The sequence below is a fragment of the Lonchura striata genome, chromosome 11, assembly GCF_046129695.1.
Source record: "Lonchura striata isolate bLonStr1 chromosome 11, bLonStr1.mat, whole genome shotgun sequence".
NCBI classification, from domain to species: domain Eukaryota; kingdom Metazoa; phylum Chordata; class Aves; order Passeriformes; family Estrildidae; genus Lonchura; species Lonchura striata.
Genome location: NC_134613.1, coordinates 2457660 through 2482460, shown reverse-complemented (window position 1 = coordinate 2482460; position 24801 = coordinate 2457660). Strand labels below are relative to the sequence as shown.

Genomic DNA, 24801 nt, shown 5'->3' with positions numbered 1-24801 from the left:
CCGCGGCGTGGGACAAGGACAGTGGACATCTCCCAGCGTGGGACGAGGGCAGTGGATGTCCCCTGGTGCGGGACGAGGATGGCCAAGCCCCCATGGTGTGGGATGAGGACAGAGGACATCTCCCGCTGTGGGATGAGGACAGAGGACATCCTGTGCCTTGGGAAGAGGAGGGTGGACTTCTCCCAGCATGGGAAGAGGACAGTGAACATCCCCTGGCTTGGAAAGATGATGGCGAACCTGCAGCATTTTGGGAAGAGGACCCAGAACCTCCCTGTGGTTGGGAAGAGGACACTGAACCTCCCTGTGCTTGGGAAGAGGACACGGAACCTCCCTCCGCTGTGGGATCCTGGGCTGAAGGTTCTGACAGCAGCACAGCCCTGCAGCCAGAGGGGAGAGGGGAGTGGTGCCTGGTGCAGCTGAGTACGTCTGCTCTGTTCCTGTGTTCAGAGCAGGGGGCTGTGTGTGTGTCTCGGCATCAGCTGCAGCCAGCGTTGCTCTGCAGCTGAATGTCACAGGGGCATTTATTGTCCTTCCCCAGCTGAGACCAAGGGGCTCACGGCCCCAGGGAGTGGGGCTGCATTCTGGCTCTGCTCTGGCGGGGTCTCGCTCTGGGAGGGAGCCTCTTCCACGTGGTTTCTTTCAGGGAACATCGTGAGCGTGGAGGAGCCTGCTGAGAAATACCTGGAAGTGGAGCAGATTGGCCAAGGGTAAGTGCATGGCAGCTACTTCTGCACAAGCAGCCCAGGGGCTGTGCTGGTGCAGGATCATGGGAGAAGTCAGGAGAGCTCCAAACACCTTCAGACACTGGGGTGCCATCCTGCTGTCTCTCAGTCCTGATCAGAATTGAGAACTGTGGTCAGAAGGAGCCGTCACAGGCCCCTGAGGCTGGCAGTGTCCTGCCTGCAGCAAGGAGCAGGACCTGGGAGATCTTCTGTGTCTGGAACTGGATTGCTTAAAAGAGCCACTCACCATCTGGTGACTGTCAGACAACATCTCTCAAGGAGATTTCTTTCAAATATTTTACTTCATAAAATATCTTCCGGTCAGAATTAACAACCTAAAGGTTTAGAAACAGGAACCAGAGATGAACTAATGAGTGCTCTATTCTAGCACAGCTCGTAGAGCCCATACATTCAGGAACAGACACAGAGCTGGTGCACTCTGGGGGAAAATGCATCACCTGCCTGATGGCAGGGCCCTTGTGGATCCTGCAGGTCTTAGGCAGGAAATGGAAAAGGATGAAATGCATTCTTTTCCAGTTCTTTAGACACCCATTGCTCACAACAGGTTTTGAACTAAAGCAATTAAGTGTGGACATTTGGGATTTGCTCCAGCCCAATTCCTTCGTGTTGGGTCTCAGTTTTCTCTTGCACACCTGGCATGGCAGAGGGTTGATGGCTGCTGCGCTGTTGTTGCAAGGGTCGATGCACCCAGGTGTTTGTGAGCGCTGCAGGCAGCAGAGATCTCCTGTCTGGGTTAGCTTTCACTCCCAGGGCCTCAAGCACTGCTTCTTTCTTCTCTGCTGTTTTGTCTCCAGGGCTTTTGGAACTGTTTCCAAAGGACTCGACAGGGCCACTGGAGGAGAGGTCAGTGCCAACACGCCCAGCACGTCTGGCAGCTCTCCAGGGCTCTCCCCTCTGCTGGGAGCTGTGGCTGCAGCTCTGGGGGCCAGCAGAGCTTTCCTGCACAGGCTGCTCCTCTGAAGGCAGAGCAGTGTCAGCCTGCAGAGCACAGCTGGGACACACTCAGTCATTCTGGAGTGCCCAAAGGGATGCAAGGAGGGCAGCGGTGTCTGTCAGAGCAGGACATGCTGGCTTGCTCTTCATATCTAAAAGTGTGAATGGATCAGTGTTGGAGACTGAGGCCCAATTTATCTTCACCCCAGCCGCAGACAGGAACACTATTTAGCAGTTTTTCCATCCTGCCTTTCATCTTCAAAGGGTACCTCAAGGCCTAATTAGGGTGAGATTCTGCTTGGGCTCAATTTGGGACTTTAGTTCCACTTCAGCTGTCCACAGAGAGAGAGGGACAGAAATGAGAAGATGGATGTCCAGAGCAAAGCTCTCTCCTAAACCCTGCAGTTGTGTTTGGGTCTGGGGTCAGTGACAGCCTGTGACAGGGATCACCTGAGCAATGGATGTGTGTGTTTGCTTTGTTGTGCAATCCCAAACAGAGCAGCTGCATCTGAAATCATGACCAAATCCCATGCAATTGCTAAAGGGTTCCCGGCTGTTTTGCTCTGTTTTCACAGAACCAGAATTACCTCCTGCTTGCAAAATGTATTTGAATAATAATGAGAGTGTTGAGGCCATTTGAGAAGACTGTAGGTGCAGAGAATGTGGTTAGAGCTGGGAGGCTGACAGCTGAGGGGCCATTTCTACAGGGCTTGCAAGGCCAAATGTCTCTGGCCATGTGTCCTGTAAGCAGCCCCAGCAAGCAGAGCAATGGGCTGTGGGAGTGGCCCTTGCTGAGTTCTGGTGCCCATCCCAGGGCAGTTTGGCACAGCCCGGCTCCGTCGTTCCAAAAAGCCTCGCCCCGTGTTGGCTGTGGCCTCCTGCCACAGACTCCTCCAGTTAAAGGTCTGCAATGTCCCCTCAGGTGGCCATAAAAGAAAATGAGTCTCAGAGGGCAGAACAGGGAACGTGCTGTGAATGAGCTCCTGCTCCTGAAGGACAAGAAGAACCCCAACATTGTCAACTCTTTGGACAGGTGAGTGCTTCAGGCCTCATCCCGAGCACGGGCCCTTCCTTAACCTTTCCTGGCACCCGTAGTCTGTAGCCTGTTTTGAAAATGCCTGACCTAGCCGTATCTTCCCAAAACAACAGCCTGGCAGTTCGCTCCCTCCATGTGCTTTGGTTGCTTTGGTTTGGTTTTTCCTTCAAGTTGACCCCGTTTTCTGTGTCTTACAACAAGTGCTGATAAACCACAGCAGAAATTATTTCCCTTGGCTTCTTCTTCCCAGCCCTTTTGCATTGCTGCAGATGCCAGGAAAAACAGGGCCTTGTTTGCACAAATGCCTCATTTGCCCATTTTTCACTGGCCTTGCCTGTTTCTGAAGGGACCTTCTGAAAGGTTTCTGATTGCTTTTGTCCCAAGTGCTGCACGGCCTCCTCCCCTGGATAACCCTGGGGGTTGTGTTGCCTTGTTCTGCAGGGAATGGTGGAACTGATGAGCTCAGAAGCTGAACCAGCTGGGGGCCAGTGTTGTGGTTCCACACTGATCTGGGCTGTTGCTAAACTGCATTTTTCACCTGCTTGCCATCTAAGGCCTCTCCTTTCTCACAGGGGTCTCCTCCTTTAGACTGTGCAGATTCCAAGGACTCTGCAGCCTGGCAGGAATGTCTCTCCATCTGATTCTGTCCTCATGGACAAGTGACCTGGAAACAAAACTACACTCCAGACTTTTCCATGGGGGAATTGAACATTACACATTTGTCTCCATGCCACTGCTTTCTTCTTCCAGCTTCCTTGTTGACGGAGATCTCTGGCTGGTGATGGAATACATGGATGGAGGAACTTTGCAGGACGTTGTCAGACAGACACGCATGGCTGAAGGAGAGATGGCAGCTGTCAGTCGGGAGGTGAGGGATCCTGCCTGTGGCTGCCACGGCTTGGACACGATGGTCCTTCCATACAGGCGTGAGAACAGGAGTGGCTCCATGCTCAGGGCTCTGTTTCTCTGTTGTTTTTATGAGCTGGAGAAGAAAGAGCCTCTGCAGTGAACGGCCTGCCAGCATCGCTGCACTTCTGCTCTGTTCTTGCTCTCTTTCCTGCTGTTGTGGCACTCTCTGTCTGTTCTGGATTTGATGTGCTGTTCTCAGCTTTGCCCTGAACCGTTTGCCTGGAGCCTGTCTGCTCTGCACTCCTGGCCTGTCACAGCAAAGCTGCTGCTGGCAGAATTCAGACCTGTCCTTTCTTGTGTGATAGATTCCAGCCATTGGTTTTTGTCCTGGTGTTTCTTGTTCCCTCTCAGTGCCTGCAGGGCCTGGATTTCCTCCATGCGAACCGGGTGATCCACAGAGATCTGAAGAGCTCCAACATCCTCCTGGGCATGGCCGGCTCTGTCAAGCTGGGTGGGTGTTCCTGGCCAGGCACGGCGCTCCCGGGTGCGGCTGTGGGGCTGCTTCCCAGTGCCGGCCAGAGCCCCACAAGGGCTGCTGGGGGCACTGCCCGGCCCCTGCTGCCAGCTGAGAGCGGCTGCCCCTGCAGAGAGCTCCGGAGAGCAGCAGGGTGCCAGGGGTGGCTTTGCTCTGGGTATGGCCCTGCCAGAGGGGCAGGAGTTGGAATCTAAAGCTTCAAGGGAATCAGTAAAAGCCACTGCACAAAAGCTGAGGGTTTCTTTAAGGGTCCAGTTCCACCTTCCCTTGGCTACAGCCCTGAGCACTTTTCCAGCTGACTTCACTACTGCATTCTCAGACTGAGAGTGGGGAGTCTTGGTGCTTGGTTTCCTCATTCCAGCTGCCTTTGACAGTGTTTGTTTCTGTCCTCAGCTGATTTTGGCCTCTGTGCTCAGCTCAGCTCTGAGCAGGACCGGCGCAGCTCCATGGTGGGCACTGCTCACTGGATGGCCCCAGAAGTTGTGACCAGTTCTCCTTATGGCCCCAAGGTGGACATCTGGTCCTTTGGCATTGTGACCATCGAGATGGTGGAAGGAGAACCTCCTTACTTCAAGGAAACGAGGGCCATGGTAAGAGGCAAATTCTCCAGGGGCTGCAGAGCCCTGTGAGCACAGGGTGACCCTGCACTGGGAGCAGCAGCTGGAGGTTTCTGCACCTGGGGAAGGGAATTCCCAGAGCACTCGAGCCTCAACACAGACAAATATTCCGCAGTCTCCAGCAACAATTTGCTTTGGGATTTATGCTGTTGCAGCTCTTCTGGCTGTGAGGATGACCTGAAAATGTGAATCAAGAGCATCAGCTCTTTCCAATGGCTGTGGCAGCACCAGGGTTTGGGTTTTTTGGTTGGCACAGGACAATGAGCTGTGAGCAGCATCTCTGCCAGGGAGGAAAGTGCCCCTGGAGCTGGGGCTGAGAACCCGGGGTCGCTGTGAGCACCTGTGGGTGGGAAGGAAGCTGGCAGAGCGCTGAGTTTGCTTTTCCTGCAGGCTCGCGCTCTGATCCGGCACAACGGGACCCCGCAGCTGCAGGAGCCCCGGCGCCTGTCGGCTCTGCTGCGGGACTTCCTCGAGTGCAGCCTGGAGCCGGACGAGGAGCAGCGCTGGTCTGCCCAGGAGCTGCTGCAGGTGAATGCCGAGCGGCCGAGGGGAAGCAGCAGCGCCAGGGAGGGGTTTTCTGCTGGGGCCCCTCCGATAGTCTCCAGCCTCGCTGCGTTCCACACGCAAAGCAAGCAGAATCCTCGCCGGGTTTGGCTTGGCAGGGTCCTTTCGAGGGCATCTGCCCCTGGTGCCCCACAAGCAGCTGGGCCATCTTCAGGCAGGTCCGGTGCTCAGAGCCCTGCCTGGCCTGAGCTTGGATGTTCCCAGGGAGGAGGCACCTCCCACATCCCTGGGCACCTTCTGTCAGTGTTTCCCCACTCTCCTGGCAAAAAGATTCTGCCTTAGATCTAACCTGAGCCTGCTTCCCTCTCCTGAGTTTCAGACCATTTCCCTTTGTCCTGTTGCAACAGAGCCTGTGAGGAAGTTGCTCTGGAAAGTAACAGTTCATTTTTCTTTTTTATCCTTTGGGCAGCACCCGTTTTTATCATCAGCCAAGCCTCTCTCCAGCCTGACCCCTCTGATCACCGCAGCAAAGCAACTGAGGGAGCAGCGGAGGAGATGAAGCACTGGAGGACAGCTGTTAGTTACAGTAGTTAGTTAGGACAACTAGTTAGTGATGGTAGTTAGCAGTGCTAGTTGGTTATGGTAGTTAGGACAGCCTGTTTGTTACGGCTCTTATGACAGCCTGTTTGGTATGGCAGTTTTTTGAATAAAAACTCTCTTAAGCCTCAACTCCCTTGAGGTGTCCCTTCCTCCTCCCTCCGTGACTCGGCTGCCCGGAGCAATGTGAGGGGAGAGCGGGCCCAGCCTGGCCCAGAGCTGAGCCCCAGCAGAGCCCTGGCAGAGCCCAGAGCAGCCTCGGATCTGCAGAGTCAGCCTGGGAGGAGGCGCTCGGAGCCTTCTGGGCTGCACCCGACTCTTGGTTACAAACTGCGTGTGCTGGAAAATGCCACCGGCTCTGCCAGAGGGCAGAAGGGGCCCGGGGAAGGCCCCAGTGCTCCCTGCAAGGGAAACACCAGCCCTGGGTTTGTTATAGAGAACTATGTAGTTGGTGGCTTTTGCTCTTGTCTTGACTTCTGCAACTTATTCTTAGTCACAACGATTTTGATGCAGTATAGTTTGTAATCACTTTTAACTGCTTTTGCTGTAGTATAATTTGTCAGCTTTTTGTGGCCAATGCCCTGGCCCCTGTGTAGCTCATATCCTCAGAACATCATTCTTGGATGATAGTTTAGTTTGTGCACAGTGTGAAAAACATACATACTAGTTTTGGCTTTTGCAAAATATTGAAGTGGATGCCATGTGTTGTGCAATAGAATGTTAACTTTTGCAGAAGTAGCTGTAGTTGTGAAATAATAAATAATGCTTTTATTTTTGTAACTAACTGACAGTAATAACTCAGAGGTATTTGTGAAACAGCCAATGTTGATTTAAAGTACTTGTGGAAGTAGCTAAAACCGTCTTCATGGCCAGATAACATTTAAGGAACGGGTGTGCTGAGGACCCTGCTGCTGACCCTTCGACTGTCAGGAACTGTTGCCTGCTGATGTGGAAACCCAGGTGTCCCAGGGTGAGGTTCTGGTGTTTGTATCCCCAATCGTGGGTTCTGTTCATGTTTGATATTCTGTTCTGTGCTCTCAGAACTGACTCAGAAAGTGAAGGTTTGTTTTGTCTTGTTATCAGCTGGCTCACCTCCCGCCATGGTCTGTTCTCCACAAGAGGCTTGTGTGGGCTGGCTTGGCTTGCTTTTGCTGGCTTTGTTTGCTTGCTCTTGCTTCCGCTCTTGCCTTTGCTTTTTCCTGTTAGTTAGTTTAACTAGGCAGTCCAGTTTTTTCCCTGGACTGTTTCTTTTCCCTTTCCCTTTCCTGAATACCATCCAACCTGCTTTGGACTGGGACCTGGGAACACCGAGGAGCACCCAGAGCCTGTGCTCTGTGATCTGCAGCAGCCATCCCCAGTGCCCAGAGCAATCCCCAGCGCCCAGACCCAGGCGACCACCCCCAGGAGAGACTTTCTGGATTTGTCATCTCTTCAGAGTGGTGAAAGAGTTTTGTTGTCATCTGGTGTTGTTCATTTTTTTTTAGTGCTGGGGAGTGTTTTGTTTTTTAAATAAAGAGGTTCTTTTCCACTTCTCTCAGAGAAAGTTCTTCCCGAATCAGGTGGGTGGGGAGGAGCCGTGGGGGTTTGTTTTCTGGGGGCTCCTTCCAGAGGAGGATTTGGGGGATTTGCATTCCAAGAGCACTCAGGGTTGCGGATTGAGGTTATGCCCAAGGGGATCTGGGGTTGGACAACACAGCTGGACTGAGGGTTAAAAATATCCAAGGGGATCTGGGGTTGGAAAACAGTAACACCTAAAATTCTGCTGGGTTGAGAGACATCCAGGATTAAACCTGCTAGGTTGATGGATTAACATTCCATGAGCACTCAGGGTGTAGATATGTAATGTAGACTGTTTGAAAGTAAAAGGTACCTTGTATGTGAGAGTGAGTGAAAAATAAAAGTGAGTAAATGTAGATTAATGGAAGTATATATAATGTAGATTGTTTATTTTGAGCTTTACTTTATCTCCTTGGAGGGAGGTGGATTGTGTTGAATGGTATTGTGAGAGAAAGGACTTTTTGAGTAGTTGAAAGAAGGTGGTATTTAGGTTGTTAGAGAAAGTGGGAAACAGAGGCAGAGGACTTGTGAAGAAACGTGAGGAATGGACTATCACATCTAAAATGGGCAACACCAAAACACACCAAAGGAGTGTTGAAAAGGACTTGCATAGAAAAATCAGCAAAAAGGAGTGACAAGGGAAACAGAGGGCAAGCCTGGATTGAGCACTGTACTCACCAGCGAGAAGATCACACGTACCTGCTGTGGGCAGCAGCCCCACAGGCAGGGGAGGTGGGGGTATAAGCCATGCCAGACCTCTGTCACTCCTGTTTCTGTCTCTCATTTGTTGTCTTTTCCCTTCTGAGATAGCAGCAAGATCGTGTCACAAATGCTACAGAAAGTGTTACATGGAAAGAAACCAAAGTTCCTTTTTGGTACACACACCCATGTCAACAGCCACAGACCCACCCAAATTGAGTACCTGCAGGCAAAATGGGGAAAAACTGCAGTGTACCAGAATAGGCTGGCTTTAGACTGTTTATTGGGTAATGAAGGGGTGTTTGTGGAAAGTTTAATATATCAGACTGTTGAAAATAGATGACAACGGGGAGGTCATCCTAGAAAAAAACAACCCAGACACCAATCCAAATATGGGAAAACAGTGTTAAAAATTAACTGGTGGGGTAATGTACTGTGGATGGGATGGTGGAATAAATGGGGATTCTTCCTTTTATGTGTTACAACTGTTATAAATGAAAATTTGTCCAGCCAAATTAACATTAAAAAAAAATATATTTATTTTGCAATCAAATTCTATCTAGGCCAGCCACAAGGAAAGAACAGAGCCGAGCCCGGGGTCGGCCCTGGGTGTGCAACAAAGAGGTCAGCCTCAGCACAGGTTTTCCTCTAAGCCCACACACCTCCATCCTGGCACAAGTGGTTTTTATAGGGAAAATTCTGCCTGAGGCCAAGATTTCGGCAGTCAGTGTTCTCTTCAGAGTCCACATGTTAATAAGATTTTCTTTTTTGGTGATGAGGGAGAACAATTCAGTGTCTGGAGTTTGTTGAATCCCTTGATGAAATTTACGGGAGGGAACGCTGCATTCACCTGTGTCTGCCCAAGGATTTCCATGATATCCATCTCGGGTCCTTCAGGCAAGGATCAGCACCTGGGGTTCCCGTATCTCCCCAGCCATGGCCCATCTCCTGGGGAGCCGCACCTTCTCACTTGTAAATCAGTTTCCAATATACACCCGGTCTCACCTGCGAGGGAGGGGGGGAATCCTAATACAAACGTGTAGAGTGTTAGAGTGTTCTAACAAAGGAAACAAATATTCAATATCACATATATCATATTAGAAATGGAGCCAATTATATCTGCTGCATATAACAGTATGGTAAATGTAGCTTTGTAGATAAAATGAAGCTTTAGTAGTTAAAAAAGAAACTATGTATGTGTGTGGGGGGGGGGGGTGTTTAAGGAATGAGATACTCGTTTCAAGGAACACGCAAATCCTCCAGAGAAGAGCAATTTATGGTTTTCTTATTAGAAGAAGCTGATTTCTTCATGCCTGGCTCAGACTTGAAGACCCCGTGGGACTTAAAGAAAGCAGTTGACATACAAGAGACAGAGTTTTTTGTTTCAAATAGAATGTATGTATAACCATAAAGGATATATGAATATGCAACAGTGTATTGTTTTAGGGGTGATTCCTTCATTCACAAGGTACATTCCTCTTGGCTTAAGTGCCTGAGAGCATCTGGACCTCAGATATTCTTTCCTTTTTATTGTCTTGTAATTGTCCTAACTCTAAATTTTTATCAGTCTAATTCTATTCCTATTTTTTTCACCTTTTTATTATTAGGAAACTTTTAAAATTCTAAAAACCAAATGATCAGCATTTTTCACAAATTCCTATCAGGAGACAGAGAAACCATTTATCATTTCTAAGGCATCATTAGATTACAAGCTGTCCTCGGAATAAGAACCAACCAGACAGCTCCAGCTCCTGACCTTCCTGCCGACCAAGCCACTGAAATGAGGAACACATTTCACCAGGAGATGGGATCAGGTTATCTGTTAGCAGAAAAAGGAGGAGTTTGTGGAAAACTAAATTACTCAAACTGATGTTGGCAAAGAGATGACAAGGGGAAAGTGTTGAAAAAGATAAAAAAGGAAATAGGACAGCAGTTTATGTATTGGTCCAAGCATGTAAAGGATGGGAATGGGACACACTCTCGTGGCTCCCCAGCAGACCAGGGGTTAAACGTTGGGACTCTCCTGGATTTTCCCCGGAAAGGGCCCATCTCTGCACCAAGCTACCTTTTTTCATTTGTAAATTAGGTCTTTCTTTCTCTGCCAACTGTGGTGTCTCCAGCCCCGGCTGCAGCCACTGGTCATTTAAAACTTGAAGATTCTTTTTCTAGAGGCACAACTGACTTGATGTATATTTTTCATAAGCACAAATTATTCCATAACATATATTACAATGGGGCTGCAGAGATCCCCCTGCAGGTCCATGGGGATGCAGAGATCCGCTGCAGGTCCATGGGGATGCAGAGATCCCCATGCAGGTCCAGGGGGATGCAGAGATCCCCTGCAGCCCCTGGAGGAGCCGGGCTGGAGCTCGGCGATGCCCGAGAGGAGCTGTGAGCCCGCGGGCAGAGGGGCCCCGCTGGAGCAGCCTGTCCTGGCAGGACTGAGCCCGTGGCACAGTGACCCACGCTGCAGCACTCGGAGGGGGCTGTGCCCAGGGGATGGACTCCGCTCCGAGAAGTTCCTGGAGAAGTCTCGGCCGGGAGAGAGCGCAGGGTGCAGCAGGGAACGACTCCTGTCCCTGAGCAGAGGGAGAAGCCCCGGGGGATGAGCTGAGCATGGCCCCATTCCCTGTCTCCTGCCCTGCCGGGGGAGGAGGTGCAGCTGGGAGCAGGGAGCCGTGGGGAAAGCTGCATTTAAGGCTCTGCACTGACTTCTCCTTCTCCTGCTCCGAGTCTTTGGAGTTTTCCGCCAGAAATCTCTCCCCTGCCCCACCCACCCACAGGGCTTGGGGCAGGTTTCCCTTTTCGGGGGAAATCAAAGCGAAGCTCTGATGCGCTAACGAGGGGCAGGAGAAGTGAGGCTCCTGGGCTTCCCGCAGAGGCGGAGGCACGGGAGGCGCAGGGCCGGGAAAGCCGTGGCGGGAGGCGCGGAGAAGTTTGTTTGTGTGGGCAGCTCAATCCCGGCTCGGCCCGGGCCCGTGCCGGGGCTGTTCCTCATCTCCGGCTTTCCCCTCACGCAGCCCGGGGGCGCCGAGAGCGCGGGGCGAGGCGGGGCCGTGCGCAGAGCCCGCCCCGAGCTCGCTGCCATTGGCCGCCGGTGCCGTCAGTCGCGGTTGCGGCGCGCTGATTGGTGGGAGCGGGGCGCGGCGCGGCCCCGGCGGCGGGCTGAGGGCGGCCGTGGCCGCGCAGCGCCGCCATTGGCCGAGCGGCTGCGCGGGCCCGGCAGCGGCGGCAGCGGCCGGAGCGCGGTGAGGCGGCGGCGGCGGAGCTCGGAGGCGGCCCCGGCGCAGGTGGGAGCCGCGCTGGGCTCTGCGGGGGCTCGGGGCCGGCTGCGGGCGGAGGGGGCGGCAGGGGGCTCCGGCGGCTCGCCGGTGCCGTGTCCGGCCCGTGCCGGCCCCGGGCTGAGGGCGCTGCGGGAGCGGCTGCCCGCGGTCTCCTTCCCGCCGGGGCCGGGCAGGAGCCGCTGCCGGAGCAGCGCTGGCTCGGCCCGGCTGCTGTGGGTAGGACAGAGGGGCTGCCCCGCGGCCGGGAGCGGGCGGGGAAATTCCCGTCGCCGGAGGTTCGTGTGCCCGGCGGAGAGCGAGGAGTCCTGTCAAAGTGACTTTATTGCCGAGCAGGGGCAGAGGCCGTGGGGCATTTGCCGTGCGCTCTCTGCCGTGGCTGTAGCCCGCAGCCTCCTTTTTATCCTCATTTTCCCGGCCGCATCTCCCTCTGCCTTTGCCCACCGGCTGAGTTCCTTGGAAGGTTCCGACTTCCCGATGCGCCTGGAGCCTGTCCTCGTCAATGTGCACCCTCCTTTTGTAGAACAGCCGATATTCATGGCTCTGTTAAGTCTTTGTTCTTCTCCTCGAAGTTCGGGAATGTAGCGGGACTTTGAGCAGCCGTCTGGGTCAATTTGTAACACTTACTGGACCTGATGGTTTCTTTAGTTGCTTCCTTCTCTACAAGTGCCCGGCCCTATGTCCAGGCAGATTCACTCCTTGACTCTGTTTTGTTCTTCCCGGGTCCTCTTTGGTTTTGGGATTATTCTCGGTGCCCTCATTCCCTGTCCTTTTGTAGCCGTTTGTGGATCAGGAGGCCTGGCTGCCACCTGCATGCCCTGGCTCAGCTGCTGGATGAGCTGCACTGCCAAGGTGTGGAGCATGGTAAAAAGATGAGAGTTGCTGCAGCATAGAAGAGGAGAAGCAGCATTCGTTTGACCCCTGGTCTGCTGGGGAGCCGGGGAACCGTGTCCCATTCCCATCCTTTCCATGTTTGGACCGATACATAAAGTGCTCTCCTATTTCCTTTGTTATCTTTTTTAGCAGTTTTCTCTTGTCATGTCTTTGCCGACTGCAGATTGAGCCACTTTGTTTCCCCCAGACTCCTGTTTTTTCTGCTCACAGATAATCTGATCCCATCCCCTGGTGAAATGTGTTTCTCATTTCAGTGGCTTGGTCGGCAGGAAGGTCAGGAGCTGGAGCTGTCTGGTTGGTTCTTATTCCGAGGACAGCTTGTAATCTAATGATGCCATTGAAATAATAAATGGGTTCTCTGTGTCCTGATATTAATTGATTCGGGTCCCAGGGGCTGGTCCATGGTGTTGTAGGATTTGTTCTGATGGTCCTTTAATTCTTTTGCCCATTTTTGTGTGTTCCCTCCATCTGGGGCTGCGTCAATTGATTGCTTTTTTCTAATTACATTATCAAATAGTTGAATTCCAACTGATTTCCTTGAACTTGTTATAGCAACAACCCCAGTGCTCTGATACACCCTGTACGGCACATACAGTGACAGCAGGTGTTGGAGTGGGCAGAGGGATGATCTCCCCCTTATTTTAGTGAAGTTTTCACAACATTCTCCATTTGCTGTTTCCCTTTGCAGCTTCAGCCGTTTCTGTTGCAGAGTCAGAGATCCTCAGCATGGGCTCTGCCTTCAGCTGTACAGATTCCATCTGTGCAAGCAGGCAGAGCTTGGGGTGAGGGGCAGAGGGAATCAGCCAATTCCTGCCCCAGGCAAGAAGAGCCAGGTACATTGTCCCCACTTTGCCCCAGCAGTGTTAATTTGAATTTCTAAAGCTCCTTCTGGGTGCCTGGAATGCAGCTTCTCTTCCAGAGGAGCTTCAGCAGCCTCACATGTGCCCCCCCCACAACCTGCTGCTTTTTTTTTTTTTCCCCTTCAAATCATCCATTTAATATTTGTGGCTTAAAGGGTGACCTTTAAATCTCTTCTATTTTTGCAAAGTACAGCCTAAAGGTGAATGTTGAAAAACCCAGAAAAAAATTTTTGTATCTCTTACAGAAACATACACAAAAAATTCCAAGGCAATTCATTTTTTTTCTACTTCTCCTTGGAGTAAAAATTCATTTTCACATCTCTGACCCAAACATAACCGGCAATATAGAAGAGGGATTATTACAAAAATATACTCTAATTCTCTAAACTTTGCATTGGAACTGCAGGAAAAAGAAAAGCTCCACCAATAGGTTTAGTGTTAGAGTCAAGGCATTCCTTGATTCTGGCCAGGATGTGCAACAGAAATCATTCCATCCCCACACAGCCCGGGTGTGCAAAGAAAATTGTTCCATGACATGTGGGTTTTAGTCTATTTTTCCCAAACTGGATACAGTCTAAATGCATTGGTTTAATGTTCTGTAGTTTCAAGTTGTGCAGTTTTTAGTATTTGGTTTCCAGTTGGACCCGGATTCCTTTGCTTGTGCTGTTAATGAGGTGGGATGTGCTGGATTTCCTTCTCAGGCTTTTGCAGACCAGGTGTCTGCAGCCCTGCCGGGGGCAGTGTCTGGGGTAGGTGTTGGTTGCTGTTTGCTGCTGGGGTTGATGTTTTGCTGCTGGTCGTTGTCTTTGTGGGTCTCTTTTGGGCCATTCCCAGTGTGTTGAGGTGTTAAACTCATCTCCACTGAGTGGTGTAACATCCCTTAACAAAACCTTTAACATTTGTTTCCCCAAGGCCAAGGCAAAGCAAGCCTGAGTAGAGAAATCAAAGGTTAACAATGTTCAAGTCTATGAGCTGGTCTATTTTCCATGGATGCACTGGCAGGCAGGGCAGTGTGTGAGTGTGAGTGAGAGCCCGAGTGGAATTGTCCCGGTGTGTCCCCAGCAGCTGTGGCAGTGCAGGCCCAGCGAGCACTGAAGCTGCAGCAGTGGCAGCAAGGGCTGGCCCCGGTGGCTGGAGCTGCCCAGGGAGGGTGGCCAGGCCGAGGATTTCAGCAGAGGAGGTGTGGGCAGGCCCAGGGCCTTGCCCCGCTGTGGAGCCCTGGCTGCTGCTGCGCTGCCTTCAGTGCAGGCTCAGGGGGGCCTCCCATCCTCCTGCTGCAGGCGGGAAGTGCAAATCTCCGGGGCTGCAGAGACCTGGAGCCCAGGCTGAGGGGTCCCCCCGTGTTCAGCTGTGCTGGCGGCTGTTTCTGGCCTCGGGGCCCCTTGGCATGGGCCACGCCACTTGGCCACCAGTGGTGCTGCTTTGCACTCCTTAGGCAGAGCCCATGTCCTGCTTGGATGTTGGCAACAGCAAAGTGCCAAGGCAGGCTCTGTGCCAGCCCAGCTTCCTGGGGGAGAGATTGCACCAGAGACAGGATTCTGGCCACAGACTGCTTTAAATGTGCATCCCTTATCTCCACCCTGCACTAGGTGGAGAATTACCAGGGTAAGGAATTCCTGATATCAATTGCAAGGGGAAATAATTGAATATGTGCCCTGTGTCTGGCTCTTCTTCTTGCCCAAGCCAATGGCAAAAACCATACCCATGGCATCTTGGTCTCTATCCCCAGCTTCCAAAGGTGTTTCTTTCTTTCCCCTTTCATTCTTTGTACCCAGCCTGAGCTCTGGGGTTGCCAAGAGGTTACGGAGGTCCCATTGTATTCCTAAAGCTTCCATAAGCCCCTGGAGGATCTTTCCTGTAAAATGAGTTCTGCTTCCTGAGTCTGTTGCTTCCACAATCCCTTTTATTGGAATTATGTCTTTTAGAAATGCCTTAGTAAGTGATCCAGTGGTTGCTGAGCAATCAGAATTGCTTTTGCCCCCCTGTTAGGTGAGATGGGGTCACCAGAAGATACTGAAGCCTTCCTGCTCAGGGCATTTCAGTGCCAGGCTCTTACGAGCCACACACAGCTGTGCCAGTTGAGCTGACCATGGGGGTAACCTGCGCTTTGTCTGATACCCCTTTCCTCAATAACAGCGTGTCTTGGAACTCTTTTCCCTTCTGCTGCCCTTGAAGAGCCATCCACCAAGACATTTTCTGCCTCAGGCCAGGCAATGTCTCCTGAATCTCCCCCAGGCTGGGTCTGGAGCTGTGTCACTTGAATGCAGTGCTGGGTTTCTTCCCAGCCCCTCTGTGGGCTGTTCAAACAGGAGGGTGGGTTAAACCCTTCCCGTGTCCTCAGTTCTGAATCCTCCTGTGCCACTGAACAAGTTTCACACTGTAATAACCGAGCACTGCTCATCCATTGCGAGGCTCTTTTGGTGATCAAAGCTTGACCTTGATGGCAGACTGGAACAGTTGGAGATCCTGTTGTCATCAGGTTTTGGGCCTCGGTTCTCGTTGAAGCTGTGGCTACACAATTCTGCAGGCAATGAGGCCACTTTGGCCACTGGGCGAAACATTTTGGCCCAAGAATTCCTTTGGCATGGCCCTGTTTAACATTCACCTACAATTCCAATTTCTTTTCTGAGTCTGGAAGAGCCACAGCTGCAGAATCAATATTTTTAGGTTTTCATTTTCTGAAGTTTTGCTCTCTTTCTCCTGTCCGTACCACAGCATGGAGGCTGTCTGGGGTCAAAAAGTCCTACAATGTTCTGGCTGGAAGAGAGAATCCTCAATCCAGGCTGTGTAATTCTGTATTAATCCTCAAAATTGTTTCAGGTCCTTTTTGGTGCTGGGATATGTTACTTCTTAGATTGCCCAGACCCTCTCTAGGTAAATCCACCAGGAATCTTCAGTCCAAATATTTCCAAAATATTTAACCATTTTCTTCTCAATTTGCCTTTTTCTTTTTTCTTTTTCCAGATACTCAAAAGATGTTTTTTGCCAGGAAATTCAGCCATTTCACAGGGCTTTGTCTAGCACTTGTTCTTGTCCTCCTCATTGGAGCCATCTGATTCCCTGACTGGCAGGATAGGAGTGCTGTAGGGAGACATCCCTGGCTCCAAGAGCCCTGCCTTTAGCAGGGACTCCATACCAGGCTGTGAGCCCTTCCTTCCCTCCCCTGGAACAGGGTGTTGCTTTTAGACACCACTTGTCCTGGTTGCTTCCAAGTAACTTGGAGAGGCTCCACATCAAATTTTCCCTCTTTCCCTGGGGCTGCCCACACCTCTGGGTTCCCTTCAGCAGAGGCCTTGCCAGACATTTGACACAAAGGTACAGCAGCAATAGCCTCTGTATCACCTTTTACAATATTACAATGCCACCATCAAATTCCTTCCTAGTTAATTACAATCACAGTAGGAAGAAAAAGAAATTAGTTTATTTCAAATCTATCCTCCACAGCTTGTAATAATAATTGAACAAATTATACCAGCTCGGCTTTCCCATTTATTCCCTTAATAATTAAACATTCCTTTACAATTTTTCCCCCTTAGGTGTAAGATTCCGAGTGGATGGAGAGGCCCCTGTGTCCATCAGGAGAGGCCTCCTCTGGATGCAGACCCAGCCTGAATGTTCTCCAGGGCTCCAGTGTGGTGGGTCCCCGGTGGGATGGGAGCTCAGAGAGCCCTGACAATCCATGTCCATGCAGGGGTGGACTTGCTCCTGCTGAGGGTGCTGCTGTCTGTGCTTGCAGTGTCCTTGTGGGCTGCAGCTGGAGCCCTGACTCCTTCCCAGGGGCTGTTTGGGTGGGCTCTGCCCTGGCCAGGAGGGCAATGCCTCTGCCAGGTGCTTGTGGCCGACCCCGTCATGCCCTGGGTGCTGGGACCCCCTTGGGCCCTGGGGTTGATCCCTCAGGGGCTGTGGGAACTCTGCCGTGGCCTTTGCCTTCAGCTTGGCCTTTTGCTCATCCCTTCTTGCCTTCAGCTGCTGTGCCTTTGTGCCCAAGTGCTGCAGGGCTTCTTGTGCCACTCCTGCAGCCCCGGTCACTGCCTGTGGGTGCTCATCCTCTGAGAGCTGCTGAGCTTTCTGCAAAACCTTTCCTTTCTGCAGGGACCCAAAGCAAATCCTGAACAGCAAATCCTGATCCTTCATGTGCACTCTGCATTTCCCAGCTGTTCCTTTGTGTTCCCCGTTGTGCTCAGGGTCCCTGCCCAGCCCGTGTGGCAGAGCCGGTGCCTGTCCTGCCGCAGTGTCCAAAGGCGGCCCCCCCGGCGGGCAGGGCCGGCAGCTCCCCGGGGCCGGGCAGCGGCCGGGGCGTCCCGCAGCCTCCTGGGGGCCGGGGGCCACTGCCGGCCCTGCCCGGGGCTGGTGGGGTCAGGCAGCGCCCGGCGCTGAGCCCCGGCTGCCCCACAGCCCCGGCCCGGCCCCGCAGCTCCCCACAGGCCCCAGCCCGTGCTCCCGGTGCCGCACCTCTGCGCCCGGTGCTGCCGCTGCCACCGCAGAGAAACCCCTGGCATCCTGACCTCCTGCTTTTCCTCTCCTGGAAACTGGGAATTCAAAATATTAGCTGGCAAATTGTGAGGTTAAGACTCTGTGGAAAAACATCCCAATCCAGAGTATTTTTCTCTTCCTCCTTTTTTCCCTCATCCTTTTTCTTACCACACAGATTCCTCCTGCTGCTTCTTGCCTGAACCATATTGCTGCACACTCCCCTTCACCTGATTCCTTCCCAGGACACGAACACCATCCATCCCCTGTTGTCTAAATGCCTTCTCCACTTTCCTTGTTGCCTCCCTGGGTGTCCATGTCCTTAATTACCTCTGGGGGAATGTGCAAACTACCTCAACATTCTCCCAAGGGACCCTTCAGAGACATTTTGGGATCATCATCCCTTTGGCCAGGACACTCCCTGGCTTTCCCTTTTCTCCCCTCCATGGGTGCCCTGCTATGTTCACTCCCCGAAGATCCCGGGCACTCACTGATGAGATTTTCAGTGCTCTCTCCCTGCTGACTCTTCACAGACCCCCTGATGTGTCACTGGTCTGTCTCCTGGTCACTCCCGGGTCCCCAATCAATCCCCGGTGCCGCCGCCAGCCAAGGGAGCCGATCACCCAAAGTGGGTGAGGCACCTTCAGCTGCACTCCCTGCCCGCTGCCCCAGATGGTGGAAGGAATTCGGGATGAGCCCCAGGGTGTGCGGGAAAATTGACATCACCAGACGATTCTGTCCACAGAGCAGACAGAAGAGTCCTGTAAATGGAATTTCATTCCTAAAAATGGGAGAGGCCATGGGACATTCCCCATGGGATATCTCCAATTGTTGGAGGACACAGTCTCTTTTTCATCTGAACTTTCTTGGCCACATCTCCCTCTGCTCTCCCCACTGGCTGAAGCACTTGACAGGTACAGACTTCCCAATCCACCTACTACATACCCACCTTGATATGTTCCCTGCTGTTATATAGCAAACGATATTCATGGCTCTGTTAAGTCTTTGTTGTTCTTCTGGAAGTTCATGAATAGGGAAGGACCTTGGCTGAACAGCAGTTTGTGTCATCAATTGATAACATTTTCTGAAACTGATGGTGTCTCCTGTAATTTCCTTTTTTACAGCTCCCTGGCCCTATCTCCGAGCAGATTCAGAGCATCTGTTTGTAAAGACACTTTCCTGTGGTTCCTTCCATGGGGTCCCCCGTTTGTGGGACATCCCCCCTGGAGCAGGGTGTCCCCTCTGTGCTGCAGCCCCAGGGCTCGGGCCGAGCTCAGCCAATCAGAGCCCGCGGCGCTGATGACTCACCAGTTGCCAGGCAGACTCGCAGCTCCCCGCGTTCCCCACCTGGACCCACCTGCGCCCCCCCTCGGCCCCATGGCCCCGCGAGGGGAATTTGGGGAGGTGGGAGTGGGGCAGCGCCAAGGCCGGGCCCCCCCGCGCTGTCCTGGCGGGAGCGGCTGCAGTGGGGACCGAGTGCGGGCGGGAGCGGCCGAGAGCCCAGCGCTGCCCCAGCCCGACCTGCCCCAGCTCCATCCCTGCCCCTGCGCTGGGATGCTGTGGGGCTGGGGGGAAGAGGGAGCCGGCAGTGGGTGCTGGGCCTGGGGGCAGGAGGAGAAGGGAAGGAGAAGCAGGCTTGAGGAACAGAATGGTCAAACGATGGATGTGGCAGGAGAAGATGGGATTGTGGAGGAGAAGGAAGCATTGCAGGAGGAAGAGGAGTGTGAGGAAGAGCAGAGACACAAGAGGAGGAGCAGAAAGAGGAAGCAGCAGAAGGTTCCACCCCTCCCTGTGTCTGCAGCCTCCCCCCAGCCCCAGGAGCGCTGCTCCCTCCACATGCAGCAGGTGACTGTGGAGATGGATCCACGATCTTCACGGGGTGAATCTTGGTGTTTCTGAGCTTCCTTGGGCTAAATGTTGGTGCTTTGGTTTTATGTGGCAGCTGAATATTTATATCCTGGAGGAGGTTTTTCCTGAGTTGTGATGTTTAGGGAGTTTTTGATTCGTGTCTTGGAAGTTTGCTATATTTTTGGGCTGAATCTTGGTGTTTTGGAGGTTCTTACAGACACAAGATTCCAAATGACTTCCTGAGATTAACTTGGGCAAGGTGGAACCTCCAGTCCAAGGTGCTCTCCTCTTGTTTTTTCCCCAAACCAGGATTTGTCATACCCAGGGTGTGCCTGGATGGAGGAAGAAAAGCCCCAGAGATGCTGCAGGAGGAGGAGCTGCAAACCCAGCCCAGGGAGCTGCGGGGAGGAAAGAGCCCCCCTGAGCCAGGAAGGTGGGCGGAGATCCAGCCAGAGCTCGGAGCTGGTGGAGAAGCCTCATGGCAGGGAGAAGCCCCACAAGTGCTTGGAATGTGGGAAGGGTTTCAGGTGGAGCTCCAGCCTCATCCGGCACCAGAGGATCCACACTGGGGAGAGGCCCTACGAGTGTGGGGAGTGTGGGAAGAGGTTTCGGACCAGATCCCATCTCCTCAGTCATGAGCGGATTCACACAGAGGAGAGGCCCTTCCGCTGCTCCGACTGCGGGAAGGGCTTCAAGCACAACTCCCACCTCATCAGGCACCGGCGCATCCACACCGGGGAGAGGCCGTACGAGTGTGGGAAGTGTGGGAAGGGCTTCATAGACAGGTCTGGCCTGATCTGGCACCAGGTGATCCACACTGGGGAACGGCCCTATGAGTGCTTGGAATGTGGGAAGAGCTTTGGGTGGAGCTCAGGCCTGAGAAGGCACCAGCGCATCCACACTGGGGAGAGGCCCTACGCATGTCCCCAGTGTGGGAAGAGGTTTCAGACCAGCTCCAATCTCCTTCTACATGAGCGAATTCACACAGAGGAGAGGCCCTTCCACTGCCCCGACTGCGGGAAGGGCTTCAAGCACAACTCCACCCTCATCATGCACCAGCGCATCCACACTGGGGAGAGGCCCTACATGTGCCCCACTTGTGGGAAGAGGTTTCAGAGCAGCTCAAATCTCCTCCTGCATGAGCGGATTCACACGGAGGAGAGGCGTTTCCTCTGCCCCAACTGTGGCAAGGGCTTCAAGAAGAAGTGCAACCTTGTCAGGCACCGGCACATCCACACTGGGGAGAGGCCATACTTGTGTCCCCAGTGTGGGAAGAGCTTCACCCGGAGCTCTCACTTGACCAAACACCAACAGAGACACTGATAAGGGGAGCCCTGAAAGTTCCCCAGCTGCAGGAAGAGCTTTGTGCACTGCTCCAGCTTCATCCCCCATTGGAGGACCATGTTGGGAAGAGCCCTGGTGATCCATGTTCCCTGTGATCTGTGCTGGGAAGACACCTGACCCTTTTCCCGCCCCTGCCAATGACCTGATGTGGGATTGAAGAACATGAGGGTCTGGCCATGGCCCTGTCACTACATTCACTCCCACCTCAGGTCATTGCCAGGGGCAGGAAAGGGACTCTCTCTCTCTCTTTCCCTGAGGAGAAGGGTGTCCTTTCCATGCAGGAGGAAACATGTGGCCAGGAAGATACAATTGATGGTGATGTAGTTTTCTCTGTAACTAGTTTTTCTTATCCCTTCTGTTGTCAATATTTTTTCTGTTTCTGTTTGTTCCTTATCTCGTTGCTGTTCCCAGTAAATTGTTCTTATCCCAGCCTGAGATCTTTCCCTTTTTTCCTTCAATGGAAGGTGGGAGGGCAATGAGTGCCTGCAGGGTTTGAGCGGGAGCAGGAAATTGAGAAATGCCATTCCTGAACCCCGGCCTGTGGAAACCGAGCATCCCAGCTGGTGCCAGCCCTGGTGGCCATGGCAGCAGCCTTGGGAGCGGGTCCCTGGCTGGGGCTGAGGGAACTTCTTCACTCTGGTGCCCAGGGACAGGAGTGGAGGGAGCGGCTGCAGCTGAGTCGGGGCAGGCTTAGGTTGGATCTCAGGAAAAGGTTTTTGCCCAGAGGCTGCTGGGGCACTGCCCAGGCTCCCCAGGGAAGGGTCCCAGCTCCAGGGCTCTCTGAGCTCCAGCAGCGTTTGGACAGCGCTGCCAGGCCCAGGCTGGCAGTGTTGGGGTGTTCTGTGCAGGGCCAGCAGTTGGACTCGAGGATCCTGATGGGTCCCTCCCAGCTCAGCCAATTCTGTGGTTCTGGGATCCATGACCCTGGGGATGGGAGTGTCAATGGTTGCCATGGCAACGGGCTCCAGGCCTGAGCTGGTGTCCATGGCAACCACCCCTGGCATGGGGTCTCCATGGAGCTGCCCAGGGACTGACCATAGCAACAGGGGCTGGGGATGGTTGGCATGGAAACTGACCATAGCAACAGGGGCTGGGGATGGTTGCCATGGAAACTGACCATAGCAACAGGGGCTGGAGATGGTTGCTATGGAAACTGACCATAGCAACAGGGTTTCCTGGTGATGGTTGCCTCCTTAGAATGAGATTTGTCACTGGACATCAGAGGGGTTCCATGGGGACTTTCCAAGAGTCTCCAGTCTGTTCAAGAGCTGGAATGTCGCACACAGAGACAGGGGCTCCATGGAGCCCTCCCAAGGGTTTCTGGGGATGGCAAAGAGCCGTGTGGTCAGAGGCAGTCACAGCCATTCCATGGTGACATCCCAGGGCACCTTGGGCTGCAAAGGCACCGATCTGTCACAGGCACTCACGGGGGCTCCACGGTGACATCCCAGGCATCCTCAGGCTGCCAAAGAGCTGGGATGTCACACACACTTCTGCCATGGGCAGAATGGGAGCTTCAGGCAAAAGCTTTATTTCTTTATTGGAGAAACTCCTGCTGAGTCATGAGATGGAGACACCCAGCAGCCACCATGGGTTCTAAAACCCCTGCAGGGCCCCCAGACTTCAAAAATTCCTTTTAAGAGAGGAGACTGGGAGTGACTGGATCCAATCCTGGCCCCAGAATTTGTCAAAGGTTTATGTATAAACGATTGGACAGGTAGAATTGAACAATCTGTCAATGCAATTTGTCCCACAGGATTAATGATGGAATACCAGATATATTTATATAAATACAATCTGATCATTATAAGACAGTAAGCTCTTAACCAGAGTTATTTACTCCACAGTCCAGAATCTATAACACCTATAGGATATTCTGCTCTAGGAAGCAATTTTGAAGTCAGCAGGGCCTTGCTGGAGTGGTTTGAGCCCATTGCAGGCAGAGCCTCCTGCTCCAGCAGGAACTGCCTTTCCTGTGCCAGGAGCAGGGCAGGTCCCGCTGCAGGAACAGCCCCAGGCCAGCCCCAGCACAGGGAAGGCCTCGGGCACAAGGGCAGAGTGCCGTGCTGGGAGCTGTGCCAGGGACAGCCCGAGGCACCAAAGGCACCTTGGCAGCAGCAGCTGCTTGCAGGGCATGGCCAGAAGCCTCCCTTGCAACCCAGCCTGGTGGCCAGCGCTGCAGAGCTGCTGCCTCAGGGCTCATTTCTGGCTGGGCTCTGAAAAGCCACTTCTGCTCCAGGAGCCTGACTGGGAAGCCATTGGCCCAGCACCTTGGGGACAAGATATTATCAACAAAACTCTTCATGCCAGCAGAGACAAGGCAGAGGCAGAGGAAAGGGGAGAGCCAGGCCCAGGGGACAGGGCTGCCATGGTGATGGCTGTGAGGTCACTGCCCTGCAGCAGCCTGGCTGCTCTCAGCAGACATTCTGGCCAGAAGAGTTGTGAGGACACCCAGCACATCTGAGAACCCACACAACAGGAATTCCATCCTTGGGGAGGGGAGGGGATTTCACTGGGTCAGGTTGCACACACTGCTTGATTTTGGAGCATTCCTGGGATGGGGAATACATCTCTCTGGAAAAACAGTGGCCATTTTGTGTCACTCTCATAATTATAATATATTTTGTCCTTCTAACAAATGTAAATCCACCCTCATTCAGTTTAAAGATACTGATCCTTGTTCTGTGAATGCAAGATTTTGGAAAAAATAACTTTGACTGTTTTTCCATTTTCACAGACTTCGTAGAGGACCCAAAAAACTCCCAAGATGGGTTTTGGAGGCCTCATCACACAACCAGCAGGTAGAGGCTGCAGGCTCTGGTCTCAGTGATATGGTGATTGAGGACAGAACAGGAGTAGCCTGGGAGGGATTGAAGGGTGTTTTCAGAGAGGATGTAGATTTTCTTCCTTGTATAAAACAGTGAGAGAAAGAAATAATGGCACCAAGGACAGCTGGGGAGGACCAGACTGGACACCAGGAGAAAGGAATTTCCCTCCCAGGGCAGGGCTGTGGTGCAACACATCCCCAGCAGAAGCCTGGAGCAGCCCAAGGCTTTGTGTGGCCAGGCAGGGGCAGCAGGAGGCAGAGCTGCCAGCAAAGGAAGGGCCAGCGAGGTGGGGCAGCCGGGGGTGACGACAGCCTGCAGGGACAGAGGCGCAGGGCAGGGACACCGTGGGACAGCCTGGGCTGCAGAGGGCTCAGGGATGTGCAGCAGCTGCAAGGCCCTGACAGAGCCAACCTGTGCAGCCCTTTGGCCATGGCTGCTGGCCCTGGGCCTGAGGCCACGAGGGGACAAGTGACCCTTGCAGCCCTGGGGCGTCAGTGCCTCCTTGTTCCTGCTCAGCAGCCTGGCAGGGGCCGCCCCATGGTCCTGCCCTTGGCACTGCACATCCCCACATGCCAGTGCCCATCCCGGGAAGAGCCCTGAGCAATGAGGGAGGGACAGGATCTGCCTTGCCAGGGGCTGGGGCTCAGGCCTCGGCCCTTTGCATTCCTGAAACACATCCAGGTTTGCTCAGCACCAGAGACACCTTCCCCTTGCTTGTCCCTTGCTGTCATCTCTGCTCCAGCATTATGCTCTACTTGGGGACACTTTCTCAGTCGTTTCCCTCAGTGGGACCCATTAAAAGTCCAAGAAACTTCAGTGTTTCAATCACACTTTGAGTTCTTGAGAAGTTTTTTGAGCACACTCTCTGGGAATGAGACTAATGAAAACAACAGCAGTCCCTGAGAGGGTCATTAAAGTCCTTGTGCTGTGTCTGTGCTGCTGAGCTGGGCTGGGCTCCTGGCACAGAGAGTGATCCTGGTAACCAAGCAGACCTTCAAAAGCACATTTCTCTTGCTGAGCAGCTCTTCTCCCAGCCCAGCAGGGCTGGGGCACTGCCTGCAGCCAGCCCGGGCACAGCACAGAGGCACAGAGAGCTTCAATCAGTCAGGGCTGGGAAGGGGCTGAGAAGTGCCTGGGGCAGAATCACTGCCAGCCCTTGGCACAGGAACCTCTGGCTGCAGGACAATGCAGCTGCAGCTCCTGGAG

At 53.3% G+C, this 24801-nt stretch overlaps 1 protein-coding gene across 1 annotated transcript in view; it reads left to right on the top strand.

Annotated features, from left to right (window-relative positions):
- LOC144246964 (uncharacterized) overlaps positions 1–24801 on the top strand; it is a 418663-nt gene that overhangs the window by 132103 nt on the left and 261759 nt on the right. Inside the window, exon 2 of the mRNA XM_077785995.1 lies at positions 19909–20532. Coding sequence (XP_077642121.1) covers positions 19909–20532 — 624 coding nt within the window. The remainder of the gene's footprint in view (positions 1–19908; positions 20533–24801) is intronic.